Source organism: Salvelinus alpinus, chromosome 30 (genome assembly GCF_045679555.1).
Source record: "Salvelinus alpinus chromosome 30, SLU_Salpinus.1, whole genome shotgun sequence".
NCBI classification, from domain to species: domain Eukaryota; kingdom Metazoa; phylum Chordata; class Actinopteri; order Salmoniformes; family Salmonidae; genus Salvelinus; species Salvelinus alpinus.
The window spans coordinates 28,070,370-28,097,886 of record NC_092115.1 but is presented as its reverse complement, the minus strand read 5'-3'; the positions used below and the strand labels follow the sequence as shown (position 1 = coordinate 28,097,886).

General features: G+C 42.3%; 1 protein-coding gene across 2 annotated transcripts in view; it reads left to right on the top strand.

Moving 5' to 3' along the window:
* Positions 1–27,517, top strand: part of LOC139560432 (solute carrier family 12 member 7-like) — a 104,522-nt gene that overhangs the window by 58,863 nt on the left and 18,142 nt on the right. For both annotated transcript variants that reach the window (XM_071377203.1, XM_071377202.1), the window contains exons 4-17: positions 13,021–13,167; positions 13,392–13,446; positions 13,666–13,796; positions 14,012–14,253; positions 14,492–14,703; positions 15,296–15,463; positions 15,714–15,812; positions 15,918–15,975; positions 16,461–16,635; positions 16,722–16,840; positions 16,938–17,036; positions 20,482–20,601; positions 21,211–21,315; positions 25,477–25,645. In XM_071377203.1, coding sequence (XP_071233304.1) covers positions 13,021–13,167; positions 13,392–13,446; positions 13,666–13,796; positions 14,012–14,253; positions 14,492–14,703; positions 15,296–15,463; positions 15,714–15,812; positions 15,918–15,975; positions 16,461–16,635; positions 16,722–16,840; positions 16,938–17,036; positions 20,482–20,601; positions 21,211–21,315; positions 25,477–25,645 — 1,899 coding nt within the window. The remainder of the gene's footprint in view (positions 1–13,020; positions 13,168–13,391; positions 13,447–13,665; positions 13,797–14,011; positions 14,254–14,491; positions 14,704–15,295; positions 15,464–15,713; positions 15,813–15,917; positions 15,976–16,460; positions 16,636–16,721; positions 16,841–16,937; positions 17,037–20,481; positions 20,602–21,210; positions 21,316–25,476; positions 25,646–27,517) is intronic.

Genomic DNA, 27,517 nt, shown 5'->3' with positions numbered 1-27,517 from the left:
ATTTTACTGAATCGTTCTGTTGATTTTTCTGAAGGACTGCAAGGGTCTCAACATGATGTTTTCAACTTAAAATACTTTTCTGTTATTAAATGTGAGCATGAATGGGTAAATGCTGACAAAGGGCTGAACACCGAGGAAGGATTAATCTTAGTTAACCCAGAACTAAAATATTGCGTAATTAGTACCAGTAATGTTTACGTAGTCTGTCCACGAGAGATTAAGGAAGGATCCACTTCTGATGTTTTCTTACATTGCAATGTGCATTCTGCATTTATTTGAGCAATACATCTGTGCACTCACTGTCTGAAATGCATGCCAATGCAAACTTAATCCTATGTTCACTCTCTTCATAGACTCCAGAAATATAATTATTCAAGTTCTAAATTCCAAACTGTGACGCACATTTATTCTGCAATAAATTTGTCAGTTGCGTTTACATAATGTTATCAGACAATATTTGTAAAAATTCACTTGCAAACACAGGAAGATGGATGGGGGATGGAACAGGCTTAAAACAAAACAACTTGTGTAGTGAGAATTGTTGTAGGAGGATTGGCGTGGTATGGTTTGCATGTGACGGTATTGTATATGTTTAGTGTAGTGAGTAACCCAGCTAAATGATGGGGTTTCCTGATACTGGGTTTGAATCACAGGGCACAGTTAATTAAGCAGCTGACCTCACACCATTGACTTCACCATTGTTGTTTTTTTATGCTGCCAGTGACCGCATTCCAAATTAGATAGTTTGATGGCTGCTAATGAACCAATTTTAAAATAAACATTTACCAAATAGTGTACAGCTCTGTTAATATTTTGCCAACTCTTTTTGCCCACGTTACATTTGTAGACCAAAAATTATCTGGGGAATAACACCAATTGTAATCTCAGCTGTAAGATGTATTGTTCAGGAGACTTAATCAAGCTAGTCGTCTTGACTACTTTGTTTCTTTCTCTCTTGCATCAAAGGTATTGATAGGAGACAGAATGCGATCGGACCATCATCTAATTGGCCTTCACGTAACTCTTACAGAATTTCCACGTGGACGGGGATATCGGAAATTCTATCTAAGTCTACTGGAGGACAATTTTTTCTTAACTAATAGTTTATTACTGAATTTATTCAGTGCAAAATAGGTTCAGCAAATCCCTTTATTGTTTGGGATACCTTTTAACTTCTCTGGGATATGTGGGATGGTAGCGTCCCACCTAACCAACAGCCAGTGAAATTGCAGGGCGCGAAATTCAAAACAACAGAAATCTCATAATTAAAATTCCTCAAACATACAAGTATTATACACCATTTTAAAGATAAACTTCTCGTTAATCCAGCCAAAGTGTCTGATTTCAAAAAGGATTTACGGCGAAAGCACACCTTGCGATTATGTTAGCTCAGTACATAGCCACAGAAAAACAGACATTTTTCCAGCCAAAGAGAGGAGTATCAAAAAGCAGAAATAGAGTTAGAATTAATCACTAACCTTTGATGATCTTCATCAGATGACATTCATAGGACTTCATGTTACACAATACATGTATGTTTTGTTCAGTAAAATTCATATTTATATCCAAAAATCTGAGTTTAGGCGGGACGCTACTGTCTCACTTGGCCAAAACCCAGAGAAAATGCAGCGCGCCAAATTCAAATAAAATACTATAAAAATCAAACTTTCATTAAATCACACATGAAAGATACCAAATTAAAGCTACACATGTTGTGAATCCAGCCAACATGTCTGATTTCATATAGGCTTTTCGGCGAAAGCACACTAAACGATTATGTTAGGTCAGAGCCAAGTCACAGAAAAACACAGCCATTTTTCCAGCCAAAGAGAAGCAAAAAGCAGAAATAGAGATAAAATGAATCACTAACCTTTGATAATCTTCATCAGATGACACTCCTAGGACATCATGTTACACAATACATGTATGTTTTGTTCGATAATGTGCATATTTATATCCACAAATCTCGGTTTACATTAGCGCCATGTTCAGAAATGCCTCCAAAATATCCGGAGAAATTGCAGAGAACCACGTCAAATAACAGAAATACTCATCATAAACTTTGATGAAAGATACATGTTTTACATAGAATTAAAGATACAATTGTTCTTAATGCAACCGCTGTGTCAGATTTAAAAAAAAAACTTGACGGCGCTCTGAGACAGCTCTCAGATATAACAACATTTCTCCGCCATGTTGGAGTCAACAGAAATACGAAATTTCGGACGAAAATTTAAAAAAGTTATATTACAGGTCGAATAAACTGATCAAACTAAGTAGAGAATCAATCTTCAGGATGTTATCATAAATATTAAATAACGTTCCAACCGGAGAATTCCTTTGTGTCTACAGAAGTAATGGAACGCAAGGCGATATCATTTGGAATGCGCGTGACCAAGAACTGGGACTCTGCCAGACCACTGACTGAAACACCTCCCATCCGGCCCCACATCACAGTAGAGGCTTCATTCAACGTTCTACAGACTGTTGACATCTACTGGAAGGCGTAGGAAGTGCAAACAGATCCATATCTTACTGGGATTTGAATAGGCGATGAGTTGAAAATCAACCAGCCTCAGAATTCTCACTTCCTGTTTGAGGCTATCAATCCGATCAGTCTGGAAAAACCTCAGGGCTTGATTTCATACCGGTAGAGATACAGTTGAAGTCGGAAGTTTACATACACTTAGGTTGGAGTCATTAAAACTTGTTTTTCAACCACTCCACACATTTCTTGTTAACAAACTATAGTTTTTACAAGTCGGTTAGGACATCTACGTTGTGCATGACACAAGTAATTTTTCCAACAATTGTTTACAGACAGATTATTTCACTTATAATTCACTGTATCACAATTCCAGTGGGTCAGAAGTTTACATACACTAAATTGACTGTGCCTTTAAACAGCTTGGAAAATTCCAGAAAATGATGTCATGGCTTTAGAAGCTTCTGATAGGCTAATTGACATCATTTGAGTCAATTGGAGGTGTACCTTTGGATGTATTTCAAGGCCTACCTTCAAACTCAGTGCCTCTTTGCTTGACATCATGGGAAAATCAAAAGAAATCAGCCAAGACCTCAGAGAAAAATTGTAGACCTCCACAAGTCTGGTTCATCCTTGGGAGCAATTTCCAAATGCCTGAAGGTACCATGTTTATCTGTACAAATAATAGTATGCAATTATAAACACCATGGGACCACACAGCCGTCATACCGCTCAGGAAGGAGACGCATTCTGTCTCCTAGAGATGAACATACTTTGGTGCGAGAAGTGTAAATCAATCCCAATAGAACAGCAAAGGACCTTGTGAAGATGCTGGAGGAAACGGGTACCAAAGGATCCATATCCACAGTAAAACGAGTCCTATATCGACAAAACCTGAAAGGCCGCTCAGCAAGGAAGAAGCCATAAAAAAGCCAGACTACAGTTTGCAACGCACATGGGGACAAAGATGGTACTTTTTGGAGAAATGTCCTCTGGTCTGATGAAACAAAAATAGAACTGTTTGGCCATAATGACCATCGTTTTGTTTGGAGGAAAAAGGGGGATGCTTGCAAGCCGAGAACACCATCCCAACCGTGAAGCGCGGGGGTGGCAGCATCATGTTGTGGGGGTGCTTTGCTGCAGGAGGGACTGGTGCACTTCACAAAATAGATGGCTATATGAGGTAGGAAAATGATGTGGATATATTGACGCAACATCTCAAGACATCAGTCAGGAAGTTAATGTTTGGTCGCAAGTGGGTCTTCCAAATGGACAATGACCCCAAGCATACCTCCAAATTTGTGGCAAAATGGCTTAAGGACAACAAAGTCAAGGTATTGTGTGGCCATCACAAAGCCCTGACCTCAATCCTATAGAAAATTTGTGGGCAGAACTGAGAAAGCGTGTGCGAGCAAGGAGGCCTACAAACCTGACTCAGTTACACCAGCTCTGTCAGGAGGAATGGACCAAAATTCACCCAATTTATTCTGGGTAGCTTGTGGAAGGCTACCCAAAACATTTGACCCAAGTTAAACAATTTAAAGGCAATGCTACCAAGTACTAATTCAGTGTATGTAAACTTCTGACCCACTGGGAATATGATGAAAGCTGAAATTAATCATTCTCTCAGGGCATTTTTACTAGGATTAAATGTCAGAAATTGAGAAACTGTTTAAATGTATTTGGCTAAGGTGTATATAAACTTCCGACTTCAACTGTAAGTATCAAGCCTTTTTAGATATACTCAAAGCTCATTATTAGCATGTTTTAACTTCTCCTATAGAAATGGTACTCTGTCAGGTACTCAGCAGGAAGGTCTGGTTTCACTATTATTAAAACAAGACCCAGATTGCAAATATAGAAGAAAAAAAGATCTGGAAGCCTCTTCAATTTTGTGATGGTAATACTAAAAAATACTAGTGAAATGCATAGCACTCCGAATTAAAAAGGTTTTACCAGGTATTGTTCATCCTTTTCAGAGAGGTTTTTTACATGGACGATACATTGGAGATAATGTACAAACACTACTAGAAATAATAGAACAACATGAAACATCTAAGAAACCAGGCCTGGTATTTATAACAGATTTTGAAAAGGCCTTTTTATAAAGTAGGACTGGATTTTATATACAGTGCATTTGGAAATTTTTCAGACCCCTTGCCCTTTTTATGTCTCGGAGCTCTACGGACAATTCCTTCAACCTCATGGCTTGGTTTTTTCTCTGACATGCACTGTCAACTGTGGGACCTTATTTAGACAGGTGTGAGCCTTTCCAAATCATGTCCAATCAGTTCAATTTACCACAGGTTGACTCCAAGTTGTAGAAACACCTCAAGGATGATCAATGGAAACAGGATGCACCTGAGCTCAATTTCAAGTCTCATAGCAAAGGGTCTGAATTCTTACAGTACCTGTCAAAAATGTTCTTTATTTTTACTATTTTGTACATTGTAGAATAATAGTGAATATATCCAAACCATGTGATAACACATATTGAATCATGTGGTAACCAAAAAAGTGTTAAATCAATATAAATATATTTTAGATTCTTCAAAGTAGCCACCCTTTGCCTTGATGACAGCTTTGCACCCGCTTGGCATTCTCTCAACCAGCTTCACCTGGAATGCTTTTCCAACAGTCTTGAAGGAGTTCCCACATGCTGAGCACTTGTTGGCTGCTTTTCCTTCACTCTGCGGTCCAACTCATCCCAAACCATCTCAATTGGGTTGCGATTGGGTGATTGTGGAGGCCAGGTCATCTGATGCAGCACTCCATCATTTTCCTTCTTGGTCAAATAGCCCTTACACAACCTGGACGTCTGTTGGGTCATTGTCCTGTGGATAAACAAATTGTAGTCCCACTGAGCGCAGACCAGATGGGATGGCATATTGCTGCAGAATGCTGTGGTAGCCATGCTGGTTAAGCTACAATTTCTAGCCTTAATGAACTTATCCTTTGTAGCAGAGGTAACTCTGGATCTTCCTTTTCTGTGGTGGTCCTCATGAGAGCCAGTTTCATCATAGCGCTTAATGATTTTTGCGACTGCACTTGAAGAAACTTTCAAAGTTATTGAAATGTTCCACATTGACTGACCTTCATGTCTTAAAGTAATGATGGGCTCTCTTTGCTTATTTGAGCTGTTTTTGCCATAATATGGACTTGGTCTACCTTGTCACAATTTAACTGATTGGCTCAAATGCATTAAGAAGGAAAGAAATTCCACAAATGAACTTTAACAAGGCACACCTGTTAATTGAAATGTATTCCAGGTGACTACCTCATGATGCTGATGAGAGAATGCCAAGAGTGTGCAAAGCTGTCATCAAGGCAAATTGTGGCTACTTTGAAGAATCTCAAATAAACAAATCAAAATATTACTATTACCTTTTCGCTTACTACATGATTCCATATGTGTTATTTCATAGTTTTGATGTCTTCACTATTATTCTGCAATGTAAAAATAAAGAAAATCCCTTGAATGCGTAGATATGTCTTTTGACTGGCACTGTATGTAAATAAGGTATTACAGTTTGTGATTTGTAATAATTTTGTCAAAATGTCTAAACCTGTTTTCGCTTTGTCATTATGGGGTATTGTGTGTAGATAGAGGACCTTTTTTTAATTTAATCTATTTTAGAATAAGGCTGTAACGTAACAAAATATGGAAAATTGAAGGGGTCTGAATCCTTTCTGAATACACTGTATAAATGCCTGGATTTTTTCAATATCGTTGAATTTCTTATTAAATGGGTAAAAGTAATGTATAGCGGGGCTTCCCGGGTGGCGCAGTGGTCTAGGGCACTGCATCGCAGCGCTAGCTGTGCCACCAGAGTCTCTGGGTTCGCGCCCAGGCTCTGTCGCAGCCGGCCGCGACCGGGAGGTCCGTGGGGCGACGCACAATTGGCCTAGCATCGTCCGGGTTAGGGAGGGTTTGGCCGGCAGGGATATCCTTGTCTCATCGCGCTCCAGCGACTCCTGTGGCGGGCCGGGCACAGTGCGCGCTAGCTAAGGGGGCAGGGTGCACGGTGTTTCCTCCGACACATTGGTGCGGCTGGCTTCCGGGTTGGAGGCGCACTGTGTTAAAACTTCTTGTCAATATGGGGGCGCTGTTTTCACTTTGGAAAAAATCGTGCCTGTTCTAGATCATACAATCGTACTCTGTTCTAGATCATACAATATGCAAATTATTATTACTATTGGATAGAAAACACTCAAGTTTCTAAAACTATTTGAATTATATCTGTGAGGAAAACAGAACTCATTCGGCAGCAAACTTCCATACAGGAAGTGAAAAATCTGAAAACGAGGCTCTGTTTCAGGGCCTGCCTATTCAACTGGCTTTTATTTATCGATATGCATGCACTTCATATGCCTTCCATATGCCTTCCTTCATATGCCTTCCACTAGATGTCAACAGGCAGTGGAAGGTGGAATGGGGTGTCTAGCTTGATCTGAGGCCGAACAAGAGCTTTTGGAGTGACAGGTCCGGTATTGTCTTTGTCTTCGACGGCGCGCTGGGGAGCTCGACATTGTCTTCTGAAAAGCGTTCGGTATACACGGCGAATATCTCCGGCTCTGATTTTATTTGATACATATGATAATAACATCATAAAGTAGGTTTTTTCAACCGAGTTTTATCAGTTTATTCAACGTTTATTGGGACTTTTGGAGTTTTACGTTCTTTGCGCCAAGAGAGGATGGGAATGTTAGCAACCTTGGCTAGCATTGTGGCGCGAATTCGACAGAAGAAATGGACATTCTAAAACCAAACAACGATTTATTCTGGAAATAGGACTCCTTGTACAATATTCTGATGGAAGCTCAGCAAAAGTAAGACACAATTTATGATGTTATTTCGTATTCCAACAGGGGGTAGAATATGTGAGCGCTGTCTCACAATAATGCTTTTTGTATGTTGTAGTAAAGTTATTTTTTTTTAAATCTAACACAGCGGTTGCATTAAGAACCAGTGTATCTTTCATTTGCCATACAACAAGTATTTTTATGTAAAGTTTATGATGAGTTCTTTGGTCAGATTAGGTGAGTGTCCAAAATATTCTGGGGAAATGTTGCTACATATTCACAATGTATAACCAGGATTTGCAGCTCTAAATATGCACATTTTCGAACAAAACATAAATGTATTGTATAACATGATGTTATAAGACTGTCATCTGATGAAGTTGTCCAAAGGTTAGTGATTCATTTTATATCTTTTGCTGGTTTTTGCGAAAGCTACCTTTGCGGTGAATACATGTGTTTGTGTGTTTGGCTATTGTGGTAAGCTAATATAATTCTATATTGTGTTTTCGCTGTAAAACACTTAAAAAATCGGAAATATTGGCTGGATTCACAAGATGGTTATCTTTCATTTGCTGTACACCATGTATTTTTCATAAATGTATTATGATGAGTATTTATGTATTTCACGTTGCTCTCTGTAATTATTCTGGCTGCTTTGGTACTATTTTTGATGGTGGCTGCAATGTAAAACTATGATTTATACCTCAAATATGCACATTTTCGAACAAAACATAAATGTATTGTATAACATGTTATAAGACTGTCATCTGATGAAGTTGTTTCTTGGTTAGTGACTAATTTTATCTCTATTTTGTCAGTTTTGTGAATGCTACCTAGGCGGTGGAAACATGGTGAAAATATGCGGTTGTGTGTTTGGCTATTGTGGTTAGCTAATAGAAATACATATTGTGTTTTCGCTGTAAAACATTTTAAAAATCGGAAATGATGGCTGGATTCACAAGATGTTTATCTTTCATTTGCTGTATTGGACTTGTGATTTCATGAAAATTATATTATATGATATCCCTGTCCCGTTAGGCTAGGCTATGCTAGTCAGCTTTTTTGATGAGGATCCCGGATCCGGGAGGGTGATGAAGTAGAGGTTAAGAAACAGTGCGGCTTGGTTGGGTTGTGCTTGGGAGGACGCATGACTTTCGACCTTCGTCTCTCCCGAGCCCGTACGGGAGTTGTAGCGATGAGACAAGATAGTAATTACTAGCGATTGGATACCACGAAAATTGGGGAGAAAAGGGGGTCAAATTAAATAAAAAGTAATGTATAGCAACACTAGGTGTAAAATAGTAAATAGCGGCTACTTCTCAGAGTTTTAAATTGTCAAGAGGAGTTAATCAAGGGGGTCCGCTGTCACCATATACAGTCGTGGCCCAAAGTTTTGAGAATGACACAAATATTAATTTTCACAAAGTCTGCTGCCTCAGTTTGTATGATGGCAATTTGCATATACTCCAGAATGTTATGAAGAGTGATCAGATGAATTGCAATTAATTGCAAAGTCTTCTTTGCCATGGAAATGAACTGAATCCCCAAAAAACATTTCCACTGCATTTCAGCCCTGCCACAAAAGGACCAGCTTTCATCATGTCAGTGATTCTCTCGTTAACACAGGTGTGAGTGTTGATGAGGACAAGGCTGGAGATCACTCTGTCATGCTGATTGAGTTCGAATAACAGACTGGAAGCTTCAAAAGGAGGGTGGTGCTTGGAATCATTGTTCTTCCTCTGTCAACCATGGCTGCCTGCAAGGAAACACGTGCTGTCATCATTGCGTTGCAGAAAAAGGCCTTCACAGGCAAGGATATTGCTGCCAGTAAGATTGCACCTAAATCAACCATTTATCGGATCATCAAGAACTTCAAGGAGAGCGGTTCAATTGTTGTGAAGAAGGCTTCAGGGCGCAGCAAGCGCCAGGACCGTCTCCTAAAGTTGATTCAGCTGCGGAATCGGGGCACCACCAGTACAGAGCTTGCTCAGGAATGGCAGCAGGCAGGTGTGAGTGCATCTGCACGCACAGTGAGGCGAAGACTTTTGGAGGATGGCCTGGTGTCAAGAAGGGCAGCAAAGAAGCCACTTCTCTCCAGGAAAAACATCAGGGACAGACTGATATTCTGCAAAAGGTACAGGGATTGGACTGCTGAGGACTGGGGTAAAGTCATTTTCTCTGATGAATCCCCTTTCCGATTGTTTGGGGCATCCGGAAAAAAGCTTGTCCGGAGAAGACAAGGTGAGCGCTACCATCAGTCCTGTGTCATGCCAACAGTAAAGCATCCAGAGACCATTCATGTGTGGGGTTGCTTCTCAGCCAAGGGAGTGGGCTCACTCACAATTTTGCCTAAGAACACAGCCATGAATAAAGAATTGTACCAACACATCCTCCGAGAGCAACTTCTCCCAACCATCCAGGAACAGTTTGGTGACGAACAATGCCTTTTCCAGCATGATGGAGCACCTTGCCATAAGGCAAAAGTGATAACTAAGTGGATCGGGGCACAAAACATCAATATTTTGGGTCCATGGTAGAGGTCGACCGATTAATCGGAATGGCCGATTAATTAGGGCCGATTTCAAGTTTTCATAACAATCGGAAATCGGTAGTTTTGGTCGCCGATTTGCCTATTATTATTTTTTATACCTTTTATTTAACTAGGCAAGTCAGTTAAGAACACATTCTTATTTTCAATGACGGCCTAGGAACGGTGGGTTAACTGCCTTGTTCAGGGGCAGAACGACAGATGTTCACCTTGTCAGCTCGGGGGACCCAATCTTGCAACCATACAGTTAACTAGTCCAACGCAATAACGACCTGCCTCTCTCTCGTTGCACTCCACAAGGAGACTGCCTGTTACGCGAATGCAGTAAGCCAAGATAAGTTGCTAGCTAGAATTAAACTTATCTTATAAAAAACAATCAATCATAACCACTAGTTAACTACACATGGTTGATGATATTACTAGATATTATCTAGCGTGTCCTGCGTTGCATATAATCTGACTGAGCATACAAGTATCTAAGTATCTGCCTGAGCGGTGGTAGGCAGAAGCAGGCGCGTAAACATTCATTCAAACAGCCCTTTCGTGCGTTTTGCCAGCAGCTCTTCGTTGTGCGTCAAGCATTGCGCTGTTTATGACTTCAAGCCTATCAACTCCCGAGATGAGGCTGGTGTAACCGATGTGAAATGGCTAGCTAGTTAGCGCGCGCTAATAGCGTTTCAAACGTCAGTTTATTTGAGATTCTTCAAAGTAGCCACAATTTGCCTTGATGACAGCTTTGCACACTCTTGACATTCTCTCATCAGCATCATGAGGTAGTCACCTGGAATACATTTCAATTAACTGGCTGGCTGTTCCACTGGATGTCATAAGGTGAATGCACCAATTTGTAAGTCGCTCTGGATAAGAGCGTCTGCTAAATGACTTAAATGTAAAAATGTAAAAAATGTCACTCGCTCTGAGCCTTCTAGTAGTTGTTCCCCTTGCTCTGCATGGGTAACGCTGCTTCGATGGTGGCTGTTGTCGTTGTGTTGCTGGTTCGAGCCCAGGGAGGAGCGAGGAGAGGGACGGAAGCTATACTGTTACACTGGTAATACTAAAGTGCGTATAAGAACATCCAATAGTCAAAGGTTAATGAAATACAAATGGTATAGAGGGAAATAGTCTTATAATTCCTATAATAACTACAACCTAAAACTTCTTACCTGGGAATATTGAAGACTCATGTTAAAAGGAACCACCAGCTTTCATATGTTCTCATCTTTCATATGTTCTGAGCACATATTGCACTTTTACTTTCTTCTCCAAAACTTTGTTTTTGCATTATATAAACCAAATTGAACATGTTTCATTATTTAAATTGATTTTATTGATGTATTATATTAAGTTAAAATAAGTGTTCATTCAGTATTGTTGTAATTGTCATTATTACAAATAAATAAATAAAAATCGGCCGATTAATCGGTATCGGCTTTTTTGGTCCTCCAATAATCGGTATCGGCGTTGAAAAATCATAATCGGTCGACCTCTAGTCCATGGTCAGGAAACTCCCCAGACCATAATCCCATTGAACTTGTGGTCAATCCTCAAGAGGCGGGTGGACAAACAAAAACCCACAAATTCTGACAAACTCCAAGCATTGATTATGCAAGAATGGGCTGCCATCAGTCAGGATGTGGCCCAGAAGTTAATTGACAGCATGCCAGGGCGGATTGCAGAGGTCTTGAAAAAGAAGGGTCAGCACTGCAAATATTGACTCTTTGCATCAACTTCATGTAATTGTCAATAAAAGCCTTTGACACTTATGAAATGCTTGTAATTATACTTCAGTATTCCATAGTAACATCTGACAAAAATATCTAAAGACACTGAAGCAGCAACTTTGTGGAAATTAATATTTGTGTCATTCTCAACTTTTGGCCACGACTGTATATTCATTATGGCCATCAAAATGCTAGCTATTAAAATCAAATAACAACATTAGAGGATTAGAATTCCAAGGTTTGAAAACTAAATGTATGCCGATGACTCAAGTTTTGTATTAAGTCTGCAAGCTAGATCCCTGTAATGTCTCATCACTTTTCTGGACTCTGGACTAAAACCTAAGTGTACCATATTACGTTTTGGATCTTTAAAAAATACAACTTTTACATTACCCAGCAGTTTACCTATAAAATGGGCTGACGGTGAAGTAGACATACTTGGTATTCATATCACAAAAGATATAAATGAGCTCTCCACAATGAATTTCAATAGAAAACGAGTAAAAATAGACAAGATCCTTCAACCATGGAGAGGTAAATACCTATCTATTTATGGAAAAATTGCCCTGATTTAACTCCTTAGTCATATCTCAGTTTACTCACTTACTTATGGCGCTGCTACTACTGCTGATTCTTTTTTGAAATCATATGAGAGAAAAATATTTCGCTTTATCTGTGTTTCTAAACCAGACAAGCTAAAGTGTGCCTATCTATATAAAGAATATGAACTGGGTTAGTTGAGATTATTAAATATAAAAGCACTAATCCTCTCTCTAAAAGCTTCATTTATACAAAACTTTTACTTGAACCCAAAATGGCCTTTTTGCCTTTGTGCAGATTGATGTCAAATTTTAGATTTAATTGAAAATGAAACCTTTTTCAAAGCATTTCTCTTTTTCAAACGAGGATTGCAGAGCTGGTTAAATTCCAATTTCATCCCCCTGAAAAGATAGCAGGAGGAGGTAAGGAACTGGTTTGTCTGCCCAATATAAAGGATCAAAACTGGCGGAGGAATAAAAACAGCATCATCAGGAAAGGGGCTGGAGTCTCGGATGGTTGAGGGGCAACTGTCGGGGAGATCTTGGAGGGTTCGTGGCCTGGAGGTCGGGAGCTTGGGCCGGTGGCCGATAGGTCGCTGGTTCGGGTCCCCGTTTTGACTTGGTGGGAGATCTGTCGACGTGCCCTTGGGCAGGGCGTTGACCCTGGTTGCTTCTTTGGACCGCTCTGATTAGATGACTGAATGTAATGTAAATGTTGAGCCGCTTCACTGCAGGTAGATTGTATGTTTTAATATTCAATAAATAAAAAATACATTAAAAAAATTGGACAGGATTGTACAATGTTGTATTGTATGCTGTATTGCGGCGTTATCAGTATACCATACAAGGCCCTACTGTACCATAACCTGACTCCTACTAATCCTACTTCACCTCTTCCCTGGCCCTCTGCATTGGCACCTCTAGAGTTCTCAGATGGGCACCTTCATCGGTGTGTACCTGCCCTGCATGCAGAACATCCTGGGAGTCATCCTCTTCCTGCGTCTCACCTGGATCGTTGGCACCGCTGGCATCATGGAGTCCTTCGCTATTGTCGTCATGTGCTGCACCTGTGTGAGTACTTTTCTATAGAACTATGTAAGAGTACTATGGTGTGAAGAATATAGGTGTACAATACATCTAGTATGACTATTTACTTTAATTTATTTTAGGGAGTTTCAGGTACTATACTGTAGTATTCTCTGTCGATCTTAGTCATCTCATTTTTTACTCACTGAGGAAGTTGTATCCATACACCCAACAATGCTAGTATTTTGAATTTTTTTCCTCCCTTACAGACCATGCTGACAGCGATATCAATGAGCGCTATTGCAACAAATGGTGTAGTGCCAGGTAATGCCAGTTCAACTTCAACTTATTTTCACCTTGAATAAGAAACCTCAACCTGTGTTTTTATGGAGACATGGTTATTTAACGCTATAGTACTATCAATGTTTTACCTTGGTGGTTTATTTACTATTAAACGTATGACATATGCTCTATATATTCTGTGGATACTTTTTTGTTATTTTCTCGTCGCTTTACATGGATCTGTTCTCTTGCCCCATGCAGCTGGAGGCTCATACTACATGATCTCCAGGTCTTTGGGTCCAGAGTTTGGTGGGGCTGTGGGCTTGTGCTTCTACCTGGGCACCACATTCGCTGGGTCCATGTACATTCTGGGTACCATTGAAATCCTACTGGTAAGGATGAAACAGACTGCCTGGTCATGATATAATGTAGGACATGCACAAAGTTTTGAGACAGGAGTTTTTAATGACCACATGACTCTTCCAGGAATTGTTACCTTGTTATAGCCTATAACAGTGGCCCAGAATTTTTCTGGACATGTCACATGGTCAGGCCCAACCAATGTTCATAAAGCTAGTGTCCTAGTTGACTCCTATTCTTGTTCCAGACGTACATCGTGCCGAACACTGCAGTGTTTGTGGCGGAGAAGAAGGAGGACGAGACGGAGGCCATGCTGAATAACATGCGTGTGTATGGGACCTGCTGTCTGGCACTTATGGCTCTAGTGGTGTTTGTGGGGGTCAAATATGTCAACAAGCTGGCCCTGGTCTTCCTGGCCTGTGTGGTGCTCTCCATCATGGCCATCTACGCTGGAGTCATCAAGACCGTCATAGAACCACCCGACTATCCGTGAGTCCGATTTATAAGTTCTAGTTAGTCTATTGGCATAGGAAATGCTTGTGCCTGTGTGTGTCTCGTTAGAGTAATAGGCACACTTTATAGGACCATCATCAGTCATCTGATCTTATAGGCCCGATATCAGTGCGACACATATGAATAGACTCTTTACAGCGGTTACAGTGGCCAAAAGGAAAATTTTCTTAATTCTTTACACAAGAAGATCCTCATAGATGTATGTTTTCTACAGAATCTGTCTCCTGGGGAACCGTTCCTTGCAGAACCACAACTTTGAGAAGTGTATGAAGACGGAGGTGATCAAGAACGTGACATACACCACCGAGCTGTGGAAGCTGTTCTGTGGCAGCCCCCACCTCAACGCTACCTGTGATGAATATTTTACCCTGAACAACGTGACTGAGATCCAGGGCATCCCAGGCCTGCTCAGCGGGGTCATCAAAGGTCAGCCACAACCCAATGTCTGGTGAACATTGCTACACTGGATAGGCCTGGTGGAGACCTACACAGTAAAAATGTTACCAGGCCTTCTACATTCTTACTACTAGTTACTCACTTACCATGGTCATATCATTTATCATAGTATTATCATGAACAAAGCAAACTGGGAAGACACACACAGGCACATACACATGCTAACACACACGTACATTGTAATGTTGTAATATTACTGTGGTATAGTATTGTGGTATTATACATGTTGTATTGTAGAGTAGTGGGTTAATAATGTGTTATATAATGTACTGTTTTATCAAAAAAATATGGTGACGTAGTTGCTTTAATCTTGTTTGGACCCCAGGAACCATAGCTGCTGCCTTGGCAGCGGCTAATGGGGATCCTTATACAAATTCTTGGTTTGTCTTCTCAACCTGTTTGAATTAGGAAATCAAAGTATATTAGGTTTTTTTTGTGTTATTTCTCAATTGGAATACATGTGTTATTGCATAGTACAAATGTTTAAATGGCTAATGACAAAAGATTTGGATATCAACAGTTTATAGTCTACTATAATGTGACTCCTCTGTGTCCCCCGTAGACAACATGTGGGGTGACTACGGGCCCAGTGGGATGTTGGTAGAGAAGAAGAATCAGTCGTCTGTCCCAGTCCAGGATAACTCCAGAGATATCTACAAGCCTTACATCTTCAACGACATCTCCACCTTCTTCACTCTGCTGGTGGGAATCTACTTCCCCTCTGTCACAGGTTGGTATAGAGACCATATTGGCACCATAGACATAATGTAACTACCATAATATAACATTATTGATTGATTGTCACCCTCATGCAGATTGTTGGGGTGCTACTGTAACTTGAGGTTTGGAAGAACTATGTATTTTTTGATGTCTTCACTATTATTTTACAATGTAGAAAATAGTAAAAATCAAGAAAAACCCTGGAATGAGTAGGTGTGTCCAAACGTTTGACTGGTACGGTATGTGTGTTTCCATCACAGGAATCATGGCGGGCTCCAACAGATCTGGAGACCTGCGAGATGCCCAGAGATCGATTCCCATCGGCACCATCCTGGCCATAGCAACCACTTCTTTTATTTGTATCCTTGGGGAAACCTGTGTGTCTGTCTGTGTCTGTCTGTGTGTGTCTGTGTGTGTGTGTGAGAGAGAGTGTGCACTATATCTATCTTAAAAACAACTCCCAGACATGACCTGTGTGGTCCTATTTGGTGCCTGTATCGAGGGTGTCGTTTTGAGAGACAAGTAAGTACTATTTAAGCGTCGTTGTGATTATCTTTATAGTGAAAAGCGCTATATAAAATACATCTATTATTCCACAGTTAGTACTTCCAAGTAAGAACTATTATTATTTACAACTTGGAAATAGCTTATGTCATTATGTACCTTTGATGCGGAAGCCTTTACTGCTCTGTACCATTTCTATATCAAATACTTACACATCATACACATACCCCCTTGTTGCGCATTTAGAAGGAAAGACCACACGTAAACAGACTGTGTTGTAAAGAGAACATTGTGTGCCAATAAGTTCAATGTCAATATGATAGGGTGTTTAGCTGTTCTGTCCCAATCAGCCTAAGATTATTACTGGGTTTTTCATTATGTGTACAGTATGTGATAAGATTTATGTCTCTCAATTTGCCTGTCTTTCTTCAGGTCTAGTTCTCTCCTGTACTATACAGTACCTGTGTTTGTATAACATTCAACTGTGTGTATTTCTGCTACAGATTTGGGGACTCGGTTAAGAAGAACTTGGTGATTGGAACTCTGGCATGGCCTTCTCCGTGGGTAATCGTGATTGGCTCCTTCTTCTCCTGCTGTGGGGCAGGGCTGCAGAGCCTCACCGGCGCCCCTCGCCTGTTGCAAGCCATAGCACGCGATGGGATCGTCCCCTTTCTGCAGGTAAGAAGGTCCTAGAGACTCTGCCCTTGCTTTTGCATCTCGAAAACAGAAAAACTTCAGCTAGTTCTCTGTCTCTGTCTCTCTAGGTGTTTGGTCATGGTAAAGCCAATGGGGAACCTACCTGGGCCCTCTTGATGACTGTTGGTATCTGTGAGATTGGAATCCTCATTGCATCACTGGATGCTGTTGCCCCCATTCTGTCAATGTGAGTGTTTAGCTCAGTGTGAATAATCTTGCCTCAAAAGCCTGTTGGTCAAAAATAAGTCACGTTTCTTTGTCCTTTCCGTGGGGCTGGGTTGCAGGTTTTTCCTGATGTGCTACCTGTTTGTCAACCTAGCCTGTGCCGTCCAGACACTGCTACGCACTCCCAACTGGAGGCCCAGGTTTAAGTTTTACCACTGGTGAGTTTATTTCTCATACCAAAAGAGCCAAATGCAATTATATTCCATTCTGGACCTTTGGAACCACAAGGCGTGCAGGTTTTGTTGAGAATGGCGCTGGAGGGGATGGCTGGCGTTTTACGAGCTCCTATCCAACTGTGCTACTTTGTTACTTTTTTCGCGTTGTTTGTAACTTATTTTTTAAACTTATTTTGTACATAATGTTGCTGCTACCGTCTCTTATGGCCGAAAATAACTTCTGGACATCAGAATAGCAATTACTCACCTCGAACTGGATGAAGATTTATTCTTTAACAAGTCCGACGCAAAGGATATACTGCTTTCTTGGGAACGGGTCCAAATCCCCATCATTTGCGTGAAGAAAAGACGGAGAAAAGGGGGGTGGAGGTCGGGCTGCCCTCTGAGAATTCGTAGGCGCGTGACTATACCTCCACTACCATCCGTTCTATTGGCCAATGTGCAATCATTGGAAAACAATGTAGATGATATACGATCAAGACTATCCTACCAACGGGACATTAAAAACTGTAATATCTTATGTTTCACTGAGTCATGGCTGAACGATAACACGGATAATATAGAGCTGGCAGAATTTTCCATGCATCGGCAGGATCGAGAAGCTACGTCTGGTAAGATGAGGGGTGGGGGTGTGTATCTATTTGTCAATAACAGCTGGTGCGCGATGTCTAATATTAAATAAATCTTGAGGTATTGCACCCCTGAGGTGTGGAGTACCATAGACCACACTATGTACCAAGAGTTTTCATCTATATTATTTGTAGCAGTCTATTTACCACCACAAACCGATGCTGGCTCTAAGACCTCATTCAACCAGCTGTATAAGGCCATAAGCAAACAAGAAAATGCTCATCCAGAAGCGGCGTTCCTAGTGGCCGGGGACTTTAATGCAGGGAAACTTAAATCAGTTTTACCTCATTTCTACTAGCATGTCACATGTGCAACCAGAGGAAAAACAACTCTAGACCACCTTCACTCAACACACAGAGACGCGTACAAAGCTCTCCCATGCCCTCCATTTGCAAATCTGACCATAATTCTATCCTCCTGATTCCTGCTTACAGGCAAAAACTAAAGCAGGGAGTACCAGTGACTCCCTCAATATGGAAGTGGTCAGATGACGCAGATGCTACATTACAGGACTGTTTTACTAGCACAGACTGGAATATGTTACAGTATTCATCCAATGGCATTGAGGGGTATACCGCCTCAGTCATAGGCTTCATCAATAAGTGCATCGAGGACGTCGTACCGACATTGACCGTACGTACATATCCCAACCAGAATCCATGGATTACAGGCAACATCCGCATCGAGCTAAAAAATAGAGCTGCCACTTTCAAGGAGCGGGACACTAATCCGGATGCTTATGAGAAATCCCGCTACGCCCTCAGACGAAGCATCAAACAGGCAAAGCGTCAATACAGGATGAAGATTGAATCCTACTACACCAGCTCTGACGCTCGTCGGATGTGGCAGGGCTTGCAAACTATTACGTACTGCAAAGGGAAACCCAGCCGCAAGCTGCCCAGTGACCCGAGCATATCAGATGAGATAAATGCCTTTTATGCTCGCTTCGAGGCAAGTAACACTGAAGCATGCATGAGAGCACCAGCTGTTCTGGACAACTGTGATAACGCTCTCGATAGTCGATGTGAGCAAGACATTTAAACAGGTCAACATTCACAAAGCCGCGGGGCCAGACGAATTACCAGGACGTGTACTCAAAGCATGCGCAGACCAACTGGAAAGTGTCTGCACTGACATTTTCAACCTCTCCCTGACCAAGTTTGTAATACCTACATGTTTCAAGCAGATCACCATAGTCCCTATGCCCAAGGAAGCGAAGGTAACCTGCCTAAATGATTACCGCTCCGTAGCACTCACGTTGGTAGCTATGAAGTGCTTTGAAAGGCTGGTCATGGCTCACATCAACAGCATCATCCTGGATACCCTAGACCCACTCCAATTTTCATACCGTCCCAACAGATCCACAGATGACGCAATCTCAATCGCACTCCACACTGCCCTTTCCCACCTGGACAAAGGGAACACCTATGTGAGAATGCTGTTCATTGACTACTCAGCGTTCAACACCATAGTGCCCACAAAGCTCATCACTAGGCTAACGACCCTGGGACTAAACAACTCCCTCTTAAACTGTATCCTGCACTTTCTGACGGGCTGCCCCCAGGTGGTAAGGGTAGGCAACAACACGTCTGCCACGCTGATCCCCAACATGGGGGCCCCTCAAAGGTTTGCGCTTAGTCCCCTCCTGTACTCCCTGTTTACCCACGACTGCGTGGCCAAACACCATCATTTAGTTTGCTGACGACACAACAGTGGTAGGCCTGATTACCGACAATGATGAGACAGCCTATAGTGTGGTGCCAGGACAACAACCTCTCCCTCCAATGTGAGCAAGACAAAGGAGCTGATCGTGGACTACAGGACAAGGCGGGCCGAACAGGCCCCCATTCTCATCGACAGGGCTGTAGTGGAGCGGGTCGAGAGTTTCAAGTTCCTTGGTGTCCACATCACCAACGAACTAGAATGGTCCAAACACACAGAGAGTTGTGAAGAGGGCACGACAACACCTTTTCCCTCTCAGGAGACTGAAAATGTTTGGTATGGGTCCCCAGATCCTCAAAAAGTTCTACAGCTGCACCATCGAGAGCATCCTAACTGGTTGCATTACTGCCTGGTATGGCAACTGCTCGGGCGTCTGACCATAAGACGCTACAGAGGATAGTGCGTACGGCCCAGTACATCACTGGGGCCAAGCTTCCTGCCATCCAGGACCTCTATACCAGGTGGTGTCAGAGGAAGGCCCTAAAAATTGTCAAAGACCCCAGCCACCCAAATCATAGACTGTTCTCTCTGCTACCGCACGTCAAGCAGTACCGGAGTTCCACGTCTAGGACCAAAAGGCTCCTTAACAGCTTCTACCCCCAAGCCATAAGACCGCTGAACAATTAATCAAATACATGTACAAATTACCTCGACTAACCTGTACCCCCCGCACATTGACTCAGTACCGGTACCCCCTGTATATAGCCTCGTTATTTTTATTTTGTTACTTTTTATTATTTTTTACTTTAGTAAATTTGGTAAATATTTTCTTAACTCTTTCTGGAACTGCATTGTTGGTTAAGGGCTTGTAAGTAAGCATTTCACAGTAAGGTCTACACTTGTTGTATTCGGCGTTTGTGACAAACAAAGTTAGATGTTTTTTATTTCAACCAAGCACTAACCCACCTGATTCAACCAATCAACTAATCCTTAAGCCCTTGATTAATTAAATCAGGTGTGTTAGTGTTGGTATGGAATAAAAGTAGGTGTCCAAGAAATATCAGGACTAAGGAACACTGACCTAATGCCTATCCAAAAAATAAGCCCCTGTTGTCCTGTTCTCTGGTCCCTGCAGGACTCTGTCATTCCTGGGGATGAGTCTCTGTCTCTCCCTCATGTTCATCTCCTCCTGGTACTATGCCCTGGTAGCCATGTCCATCGCAGGATGCATCTATAAGTACATTGAGTACAGAGGGTAAGAGTTTGGTTTCCCAATAACAGCTCAATAACATTGTACTGTATTGTAATTACATTGGTTGTGATACTTAAATGAGTGACTAACGGCTTTTATGTAGTGTGGCCATTCCCCACACAATACAATATAACACAGTATCATACATCTCTACGTGTGTCCCACCCTTTCTTAAACCCATGTTCTGGACTGTGTGTTATAATTGGCTTCAGTTACAGTTTGGTGCATTGCATTGGTTTCAGTTTGGTGCATTGCTTTTGTTACCTAATGTGTGAGATCTCTGTAATCCTATAGTGTTCCTGCCTTTTTTAACCCACTCTCTGATCTCAGGGGCTCCCAAGTGGCGAAGCATTCTAAGGCACTGCATCTCAGTGCTAAAGGCTTCACTACAGACCCTGGTTCGATCCCGGGCTGTATCACAACCCGGGCTGTATCACAACCGGCCGTGATCGGGAGTCCCATAGGGCGGCGCACAATTGGCCCAGCGTCGTCTGGGTTAGGGGAGGGTTTGGCCGGGGTAGGCCGTCATCGTAAATAAGAATTTGTTCTTAACTGACTTGCCTAGTTATCTAAAGGTTAAACAAAATCTATAATTTAACTCTTTCTTCTCAGGGCAGAGAAGGAGTGGGGAGACGGGATCAGAGGTCTGTCCCTGAACGCTGCTCGCTACGCTCTGATCCGCCTGGAGGAAGTGCCAACACACACTAAGAACTGGAGGTGAGAGGCTGAGAACTGTGTAGAGCGTAGGGTGGCGATGACTCCTGAACTAAGGGCCAATGTATAGTGATGATGATAAAACCCTTCCTCTTCAAAGAGTCATGACATTTTTTCAGCCGGGTTATTGTCATGCAAAAGACTGCCAGTCCCACTGTAATTGACCGAAAATGTACATTAACACGTTTAGCATCTCCTGGCCTCCATGCACACAAGCTGCTGACCTACACCTTTGGAACATTCTTTTTTTTTAAAGGTCAAATAAATGTACTTTAATTTACACCACAATAAATCCATTATTTACTTTAATTGGGTCCAAACAAACATCATGATATGAAGAAAATGTATTTCAGAAGAACAGAATATGAGTTGGCCTACTGTAGGCATATGTTATCTGGCTATGCCCAATGCCATAGGCATTGACAGAAAATGGCGCCGGAAGAAATGGCAGCAGTTTTACGGGCGCCCGACCAATTGTGCTATTATGTGGGTTTTTTTGCGTTATTTGTAACTTATTTTGTACATAATGTTTCTGCAACCGTATCTTACGGCAGAAAATAGCTTTTGGATATCAGGACAGCGATCACTCACCTCAGATTAGACAAAGATTTTTTCTTCAACAAGCAGGACGCACAGGACATTCTCCTAACACCCGACAAGGCCAACATCCCAGTTATTGGCAAGAGGAAGAGATGCAGGTACAGAGGACACAGAACGGGGTGCCTCGTGAGGATCTGCAGAAGGCGAGAGGGAAAGCTGCCGTTACCGTCAATATTACTCGCCAACGTGCAATCAATAAATTAGACAAGGTACGATCACGAATATCCTACCAACGGGACATTAAAAACTGTAATATCCTATGTTTCACGGAATCGTGGCTGAATGACGACATGGATATTCAGCTAGCGGGATATACACTGCACCAGCAAGATAGAACGGCACACTCCGGTAAGACGAGAGGGGGGCGCAGTCTGTGCATATTTGTAAACAACAGGTGGTGCACGAAATCTAAGGAAGTCTCTAGATTTTGCTCGCCTGAAGTAGAGTATATTGTGATAAATTGCAGGCCACACTACTTGTCTATAGAGTTTTCAGCTATACTTTTCGTGGCTGTTTATTTACCACCACAGACAGATGCTGGCACTAAGACCGCACTCAGTCAGCTGTATAAGGAAATAAGCAAACAGGAAACCACTCACCCAGAGGCGGCGCTCCTACTGGCCAGAGACTTTAATGCAGGGAAACTTAAATCAGTTCTACCTAATTTCTATCAACATGTTAAATGTGCAACCAGAGGGGAAAATTCTAGATCACCTGTACTCCACACAGAGAGACGCATACAAAGCTCTCCCTCGCCCTCCATTTGGTAAATCCGACCACAACTCTATCCTTCTGATTCCTGCTTACAAGCAAAAATTAAAGCAGGAAGCACCAGTGACTCGGTCAATAAAAAAGTGGTCAGATGAAGCAGATGCTTAACTACAGGACTGTTTTGCTATCACAGACTGGAACATGTTCCGGGATTCTTCCAATGGCATTGAGGAGTACACCACATCAGTCACTGGCTTTATCAATAAGTGCATCGAGGACGTCATCCCCACAGTGACTGTACGTACATACCCCAACCAGAAGCCATGGATTACAGGCAACATTCGCACTGAGCTAAAGGGTAGAGCTGCCGCTTTCAATGTGCGGGACTCTAACCCGGAAGCTTATAAGAAATCCTGCTATGCCCTTCAACGAACCATCAAACAGGCAAAGTGTCAATACAGGGCTAAGATTGAATCATACTACACCGGCTCCGACGCTCGTCGGATGTGGCAGGGCTTGCAAACTTTTACAGACTACAAAGGGAAGCACAGCCGGGAGCTACCCAGTGACACGAGCCTACCAGACAAGCTAAATCTCTTCTATGCTCGCTTCGAGGCAAGCAACACTTGAGGCATGCATGAGAGCATCAGCTTTTCTGGACGACTGTGTGATCACGCTCTGTGTAGCCGACGTGAGTAAGACCTTTAAACAGGCTAACATTCACAAGGCTGATGGGCCAGACGGATTACCAGGACGTGTGCTCCGGGCATGTGCTGACCGACTGACAGGTGACATTTTCAACATGTCCCTGATTGAGTGTAATACCAACATGTTTCAAGCAGACCACCATAGTCCATGTGCCCAAGAACACAAAGGCAACCTGCCTAAATAACTTCAGACCCGTGGCGCTCACGTGCATAGCCATGAAGTGCTTTGAAATGCTGGTAATGGCTCACATCAACAACATTATCCCAGAAACACTAGACCCACTCCAATTTGCATACCACCCAAACAGATCCACAGATGATGCAATCTCTATTGCACTCCACACTGCCCTTTCCCACCTGGACAAAAGGAACACCTATGTGAGATTGCTATTCATTGACTACAGCTCAGCGTTCAACACCATAGTGCCCTCAAAGCTCATCACTAAGCTAAGGATCCTGGGACTAAACACCTCCCTCTGCAACTGGATCCAGGACTTCCTGATGGGCCGCCCCCAGGTGGTGAGGGTAGGTAGCAACACATCCGCCACGCTGATCCTCAACACTGGAGCACCCCAGGGGTGCGTGCTCAGTCCCCTCCTGTATTCCCTGTTCACCCACGACTGCATGGCCAGGCACGACTCCAACACCACCACTAAGTTTGCAGACGACACAACAGTGGTAGGCCTAATCACCAATAACGACGAGACAGCCTATATGGAGGAGGTCAGAGACCTGGGCGGGTGGTGCCAGAATAACAACCTATCCCTTCACGTAACCAAGACTGAGGAGATGATTGTGGACTACAGGAAAAGGAGGACCGAGCACACCCCCATTCTCATCGACGGGGCTGTAGTGGAGCAGGTTGAGAGCTTCAAGTTCCTTTGTGTCCACATCACCAACAAACTAGAATGGTCCAAACACACCAAGACAGTCGTGAAGAGGGCACGACAAAGCATATTCCCCCTCAGGAAACTAAAAGGTTTGGCATGGGTCCTCAGATCCTCAAAAGGTTCTACAGCTGCAACATCGAGAGCATCCTGACTGGTTGCATCACTGCCTGGTACAGCAATTGCTCGGCCTCCGACCGCAAGGCACTACAGAGGGTAGTCAGTCATAGACTGTTCTGTCTACTACCGCATGGCAAACGATACCGGAGTGCCAAGTCTAGGACAAAAAGGCTTCTCAACAGTTTTTACCCCCAAGCCATAAGACTCCTGAACAGGTAATCAAATGGCTACCCGGACTATTTGCATTGTGTGCCCCCCCAACCCCTCTTTTACGCTGCTGCTACTCTCTGTTTATTATATATGCATAGTCACTTTAACTATACATTCATGTACATACTACCTCAATTGGCCCGACCAACCAGTGCTACCGCACATTGGCTAACTCGGCTATCTGCATTGTGTCCCACCACCCTCCAACCCATCTTTTACGCTACTGCTGCTCTCTGTTCATCATATATGCATAGTCACTTTAACCATATCTACTTGTACATACTACCTCAATCAGCCCGACTAACTGGTGTCTGTATGTAGCCTCGCTACTTTGATAGCCTCGCTACTGTATATAGCCTCGCTACTGTTATTTTTCACTGTCTTTTTACTTTTTATTTCTTAACTTACCTATTATTCACCTATTACCTTTTTGCACTATTGGTTAGAGCCTGTAAGTAAGCACCTGTTGTATTTGGCGCACATGACAAATAAACTTTTATTTGATTTGTAGGCTTGTTCATTTAGCTGAAATGATATGCTTATAAGTCCTGTGCCATTATTTTCTATGATTTTATAGTAAGAAAAATATAATTGAACTTAGCTGAATAAAATAGAAAGGATATTTTTCCCATTACAGAGCGAGTGAGCATTTGAAGTGGCTATGTTGAGCGTAAAAGGGATAATTTGAAACAGGTTATATAGGCTAGATTTAGAGTTATTTGGCAGCTTTAGTTGTGAAAGATACAAGAATGTCTTCGAAATCAACATAGGGGTGCATTGTCAGTTTGAAGACTAGAATCTGGTGTAGACCTGATGCACAATACACACAGTTGTCTTGATGTTCTGTCTGGTGACCTAGTTTAGGGACTTTTCCTGATGCCTATCTATTGACATATACTGACTGTACTTGACCTTATCTCTCCCCCCAGGCCTCAGCTACTGGTGCTACTGAAGCTGGATTCAGACCTGGGGGTGAAACACCCTCGTCTGCTGTCCTTCACCACCCAGCTGAAGGCAGGGAAAGGCCTGACCATCGTCAGCTCTGTGCTGGAGGGCACCTACATGACCCTGGGGGCCGAGGCCAAGAGCGCAGAGCAGGTGAGACTGAGACACTCATATCACATGATCATGGCGGCAGGGAATTCGTATCCATTGTTGGGATTTGTTACTTGGGAAAGTAATATATTACATATTACTCCTTACTTTCAAAGTAACGCGCTACTTTATGAAAATGACTTTGTGCAGAGTAATGCATTATATAACTTTTGCGTTACTTTCTTTCACAAACACCCTCAAATGAATCTTGGCAAAGAGACAAGTTGGTCATCCTTCAATTTAATAATGTAGAAGAGGATACAATACTAATGATATGACAGACACAAAATCCAATTTTTTTATTCTTTAAAACTAGAATAGCCGGGCCTCGACAAATTCGAGTTTACCAATGCTGCACGCGTCTATTTTAACAGTCCATTTAATATACACCATCACAAAGAAATGTATTATTTTTTCCATTTTTTATTTATTTTTATCTTTTCTACGTAGTGAAGACATCAAAACTATGAAATGACACATATGGAATCATGTAGTAACCAAAAACATTGAGCGTGAAAAACCCAGCAATGTTGCAGTTCTTGAAACACTCAAACTACTACCGTACTCCGTTCAAAGGCAATTCATTATTTGGCTTACCCATTCACTCTCTGAATGGCACACACACAATCCATGTCTGCATTTTTTCAAGACTTAAAAATCCTTCTTTAACCTGTCTCCTCCTTCATCTATACTGATTGACGTGGATTTAACAAGTGACATCAATAAGGGTCATGGCTTTCACCTGGTCAGTCTATGTCATGGAAAGAGCAGGTGTTCTTAATGTTTTATATACTAGGTGTACATGTAAACACTGCTGAGAAGGTAACTGGTAGCAGCAATATATAAATACTTATGGTAATATACTACTGGTATATATTAATGTGTATGTATAAACATGTAAACAGTAGTAATAGTGACCAGTAGCAGGATAAATACTAATGGTAATCAATAATCAATGTACAGCAGTGTAATGGAGTAATACATCAGTGGAGACCTGTGGATGGGCATAGAGTCAGTGTGAATAGTCTGTGGGAGAGGGAGAGCAGTAGTTGTTAGCCATTTAACAGTCTTATGGCCGGCCAGGGGATGGAAGCTGTTTAGGAGTCTGTTGGTCTGAGCCTTGATGCACCGGTACCGCCTGCCGGATGTGAGCATGGAGAACAGTCCATCTCTCGGGTGGCTGGAGTCTTCGTCAAAGCACGATTTTGGCAAGCACACTACAAGTGCTAGTATATGCATTATTATCCCAGACTCTAAAAGGCTTACTCCTTTGCTTTCACCTCATTGAGGAGTATGGAATTCTCAATTCATGATCTCGGAACAGAAAGCTCTGCCACCTGCTGGCAGGTCGGAGGGGTGCACTGAAATATCATAGAGGCAAGCTGTTGGAGATGAGTACTGGTGAAGTATCATTGTGATCCATGTAGATTTTATGTGTTTTACCTGCTGCAAAGCCAATTGCCCTCTTGGACAAAAAGTTACAACTTTATACATAATTACATAATTCTCTGTGCACCTCACTCTCTGTCCTCCTCACTCTCTGTCCTCTTCCTCATCCCAGATTACAGTCTGATGAAAGCTGCATTTCAGTCTTTTGCTCTGTCCATGCTACCCTCCGGCCAAATGCAATGATAAATTCTGACTAGTCTAATTCAAGCACAAAGAGGTCAATAAAACGCTGTGCGACATCAAACTCCACTGGCTCTGTAAAGATTCCTGCAGTCAGCTGGTTAGATGTTTCCCAGTATTAGCCACACATGTTGGAACATTATTTTGGTCACTCACTCACTTTGGTCACTCACTTGACTTAATGTCCAAGTTTAGAAAGCATTCATTAAGACTTACATCCCATGGGTGATTTTCCTTCATACTTTC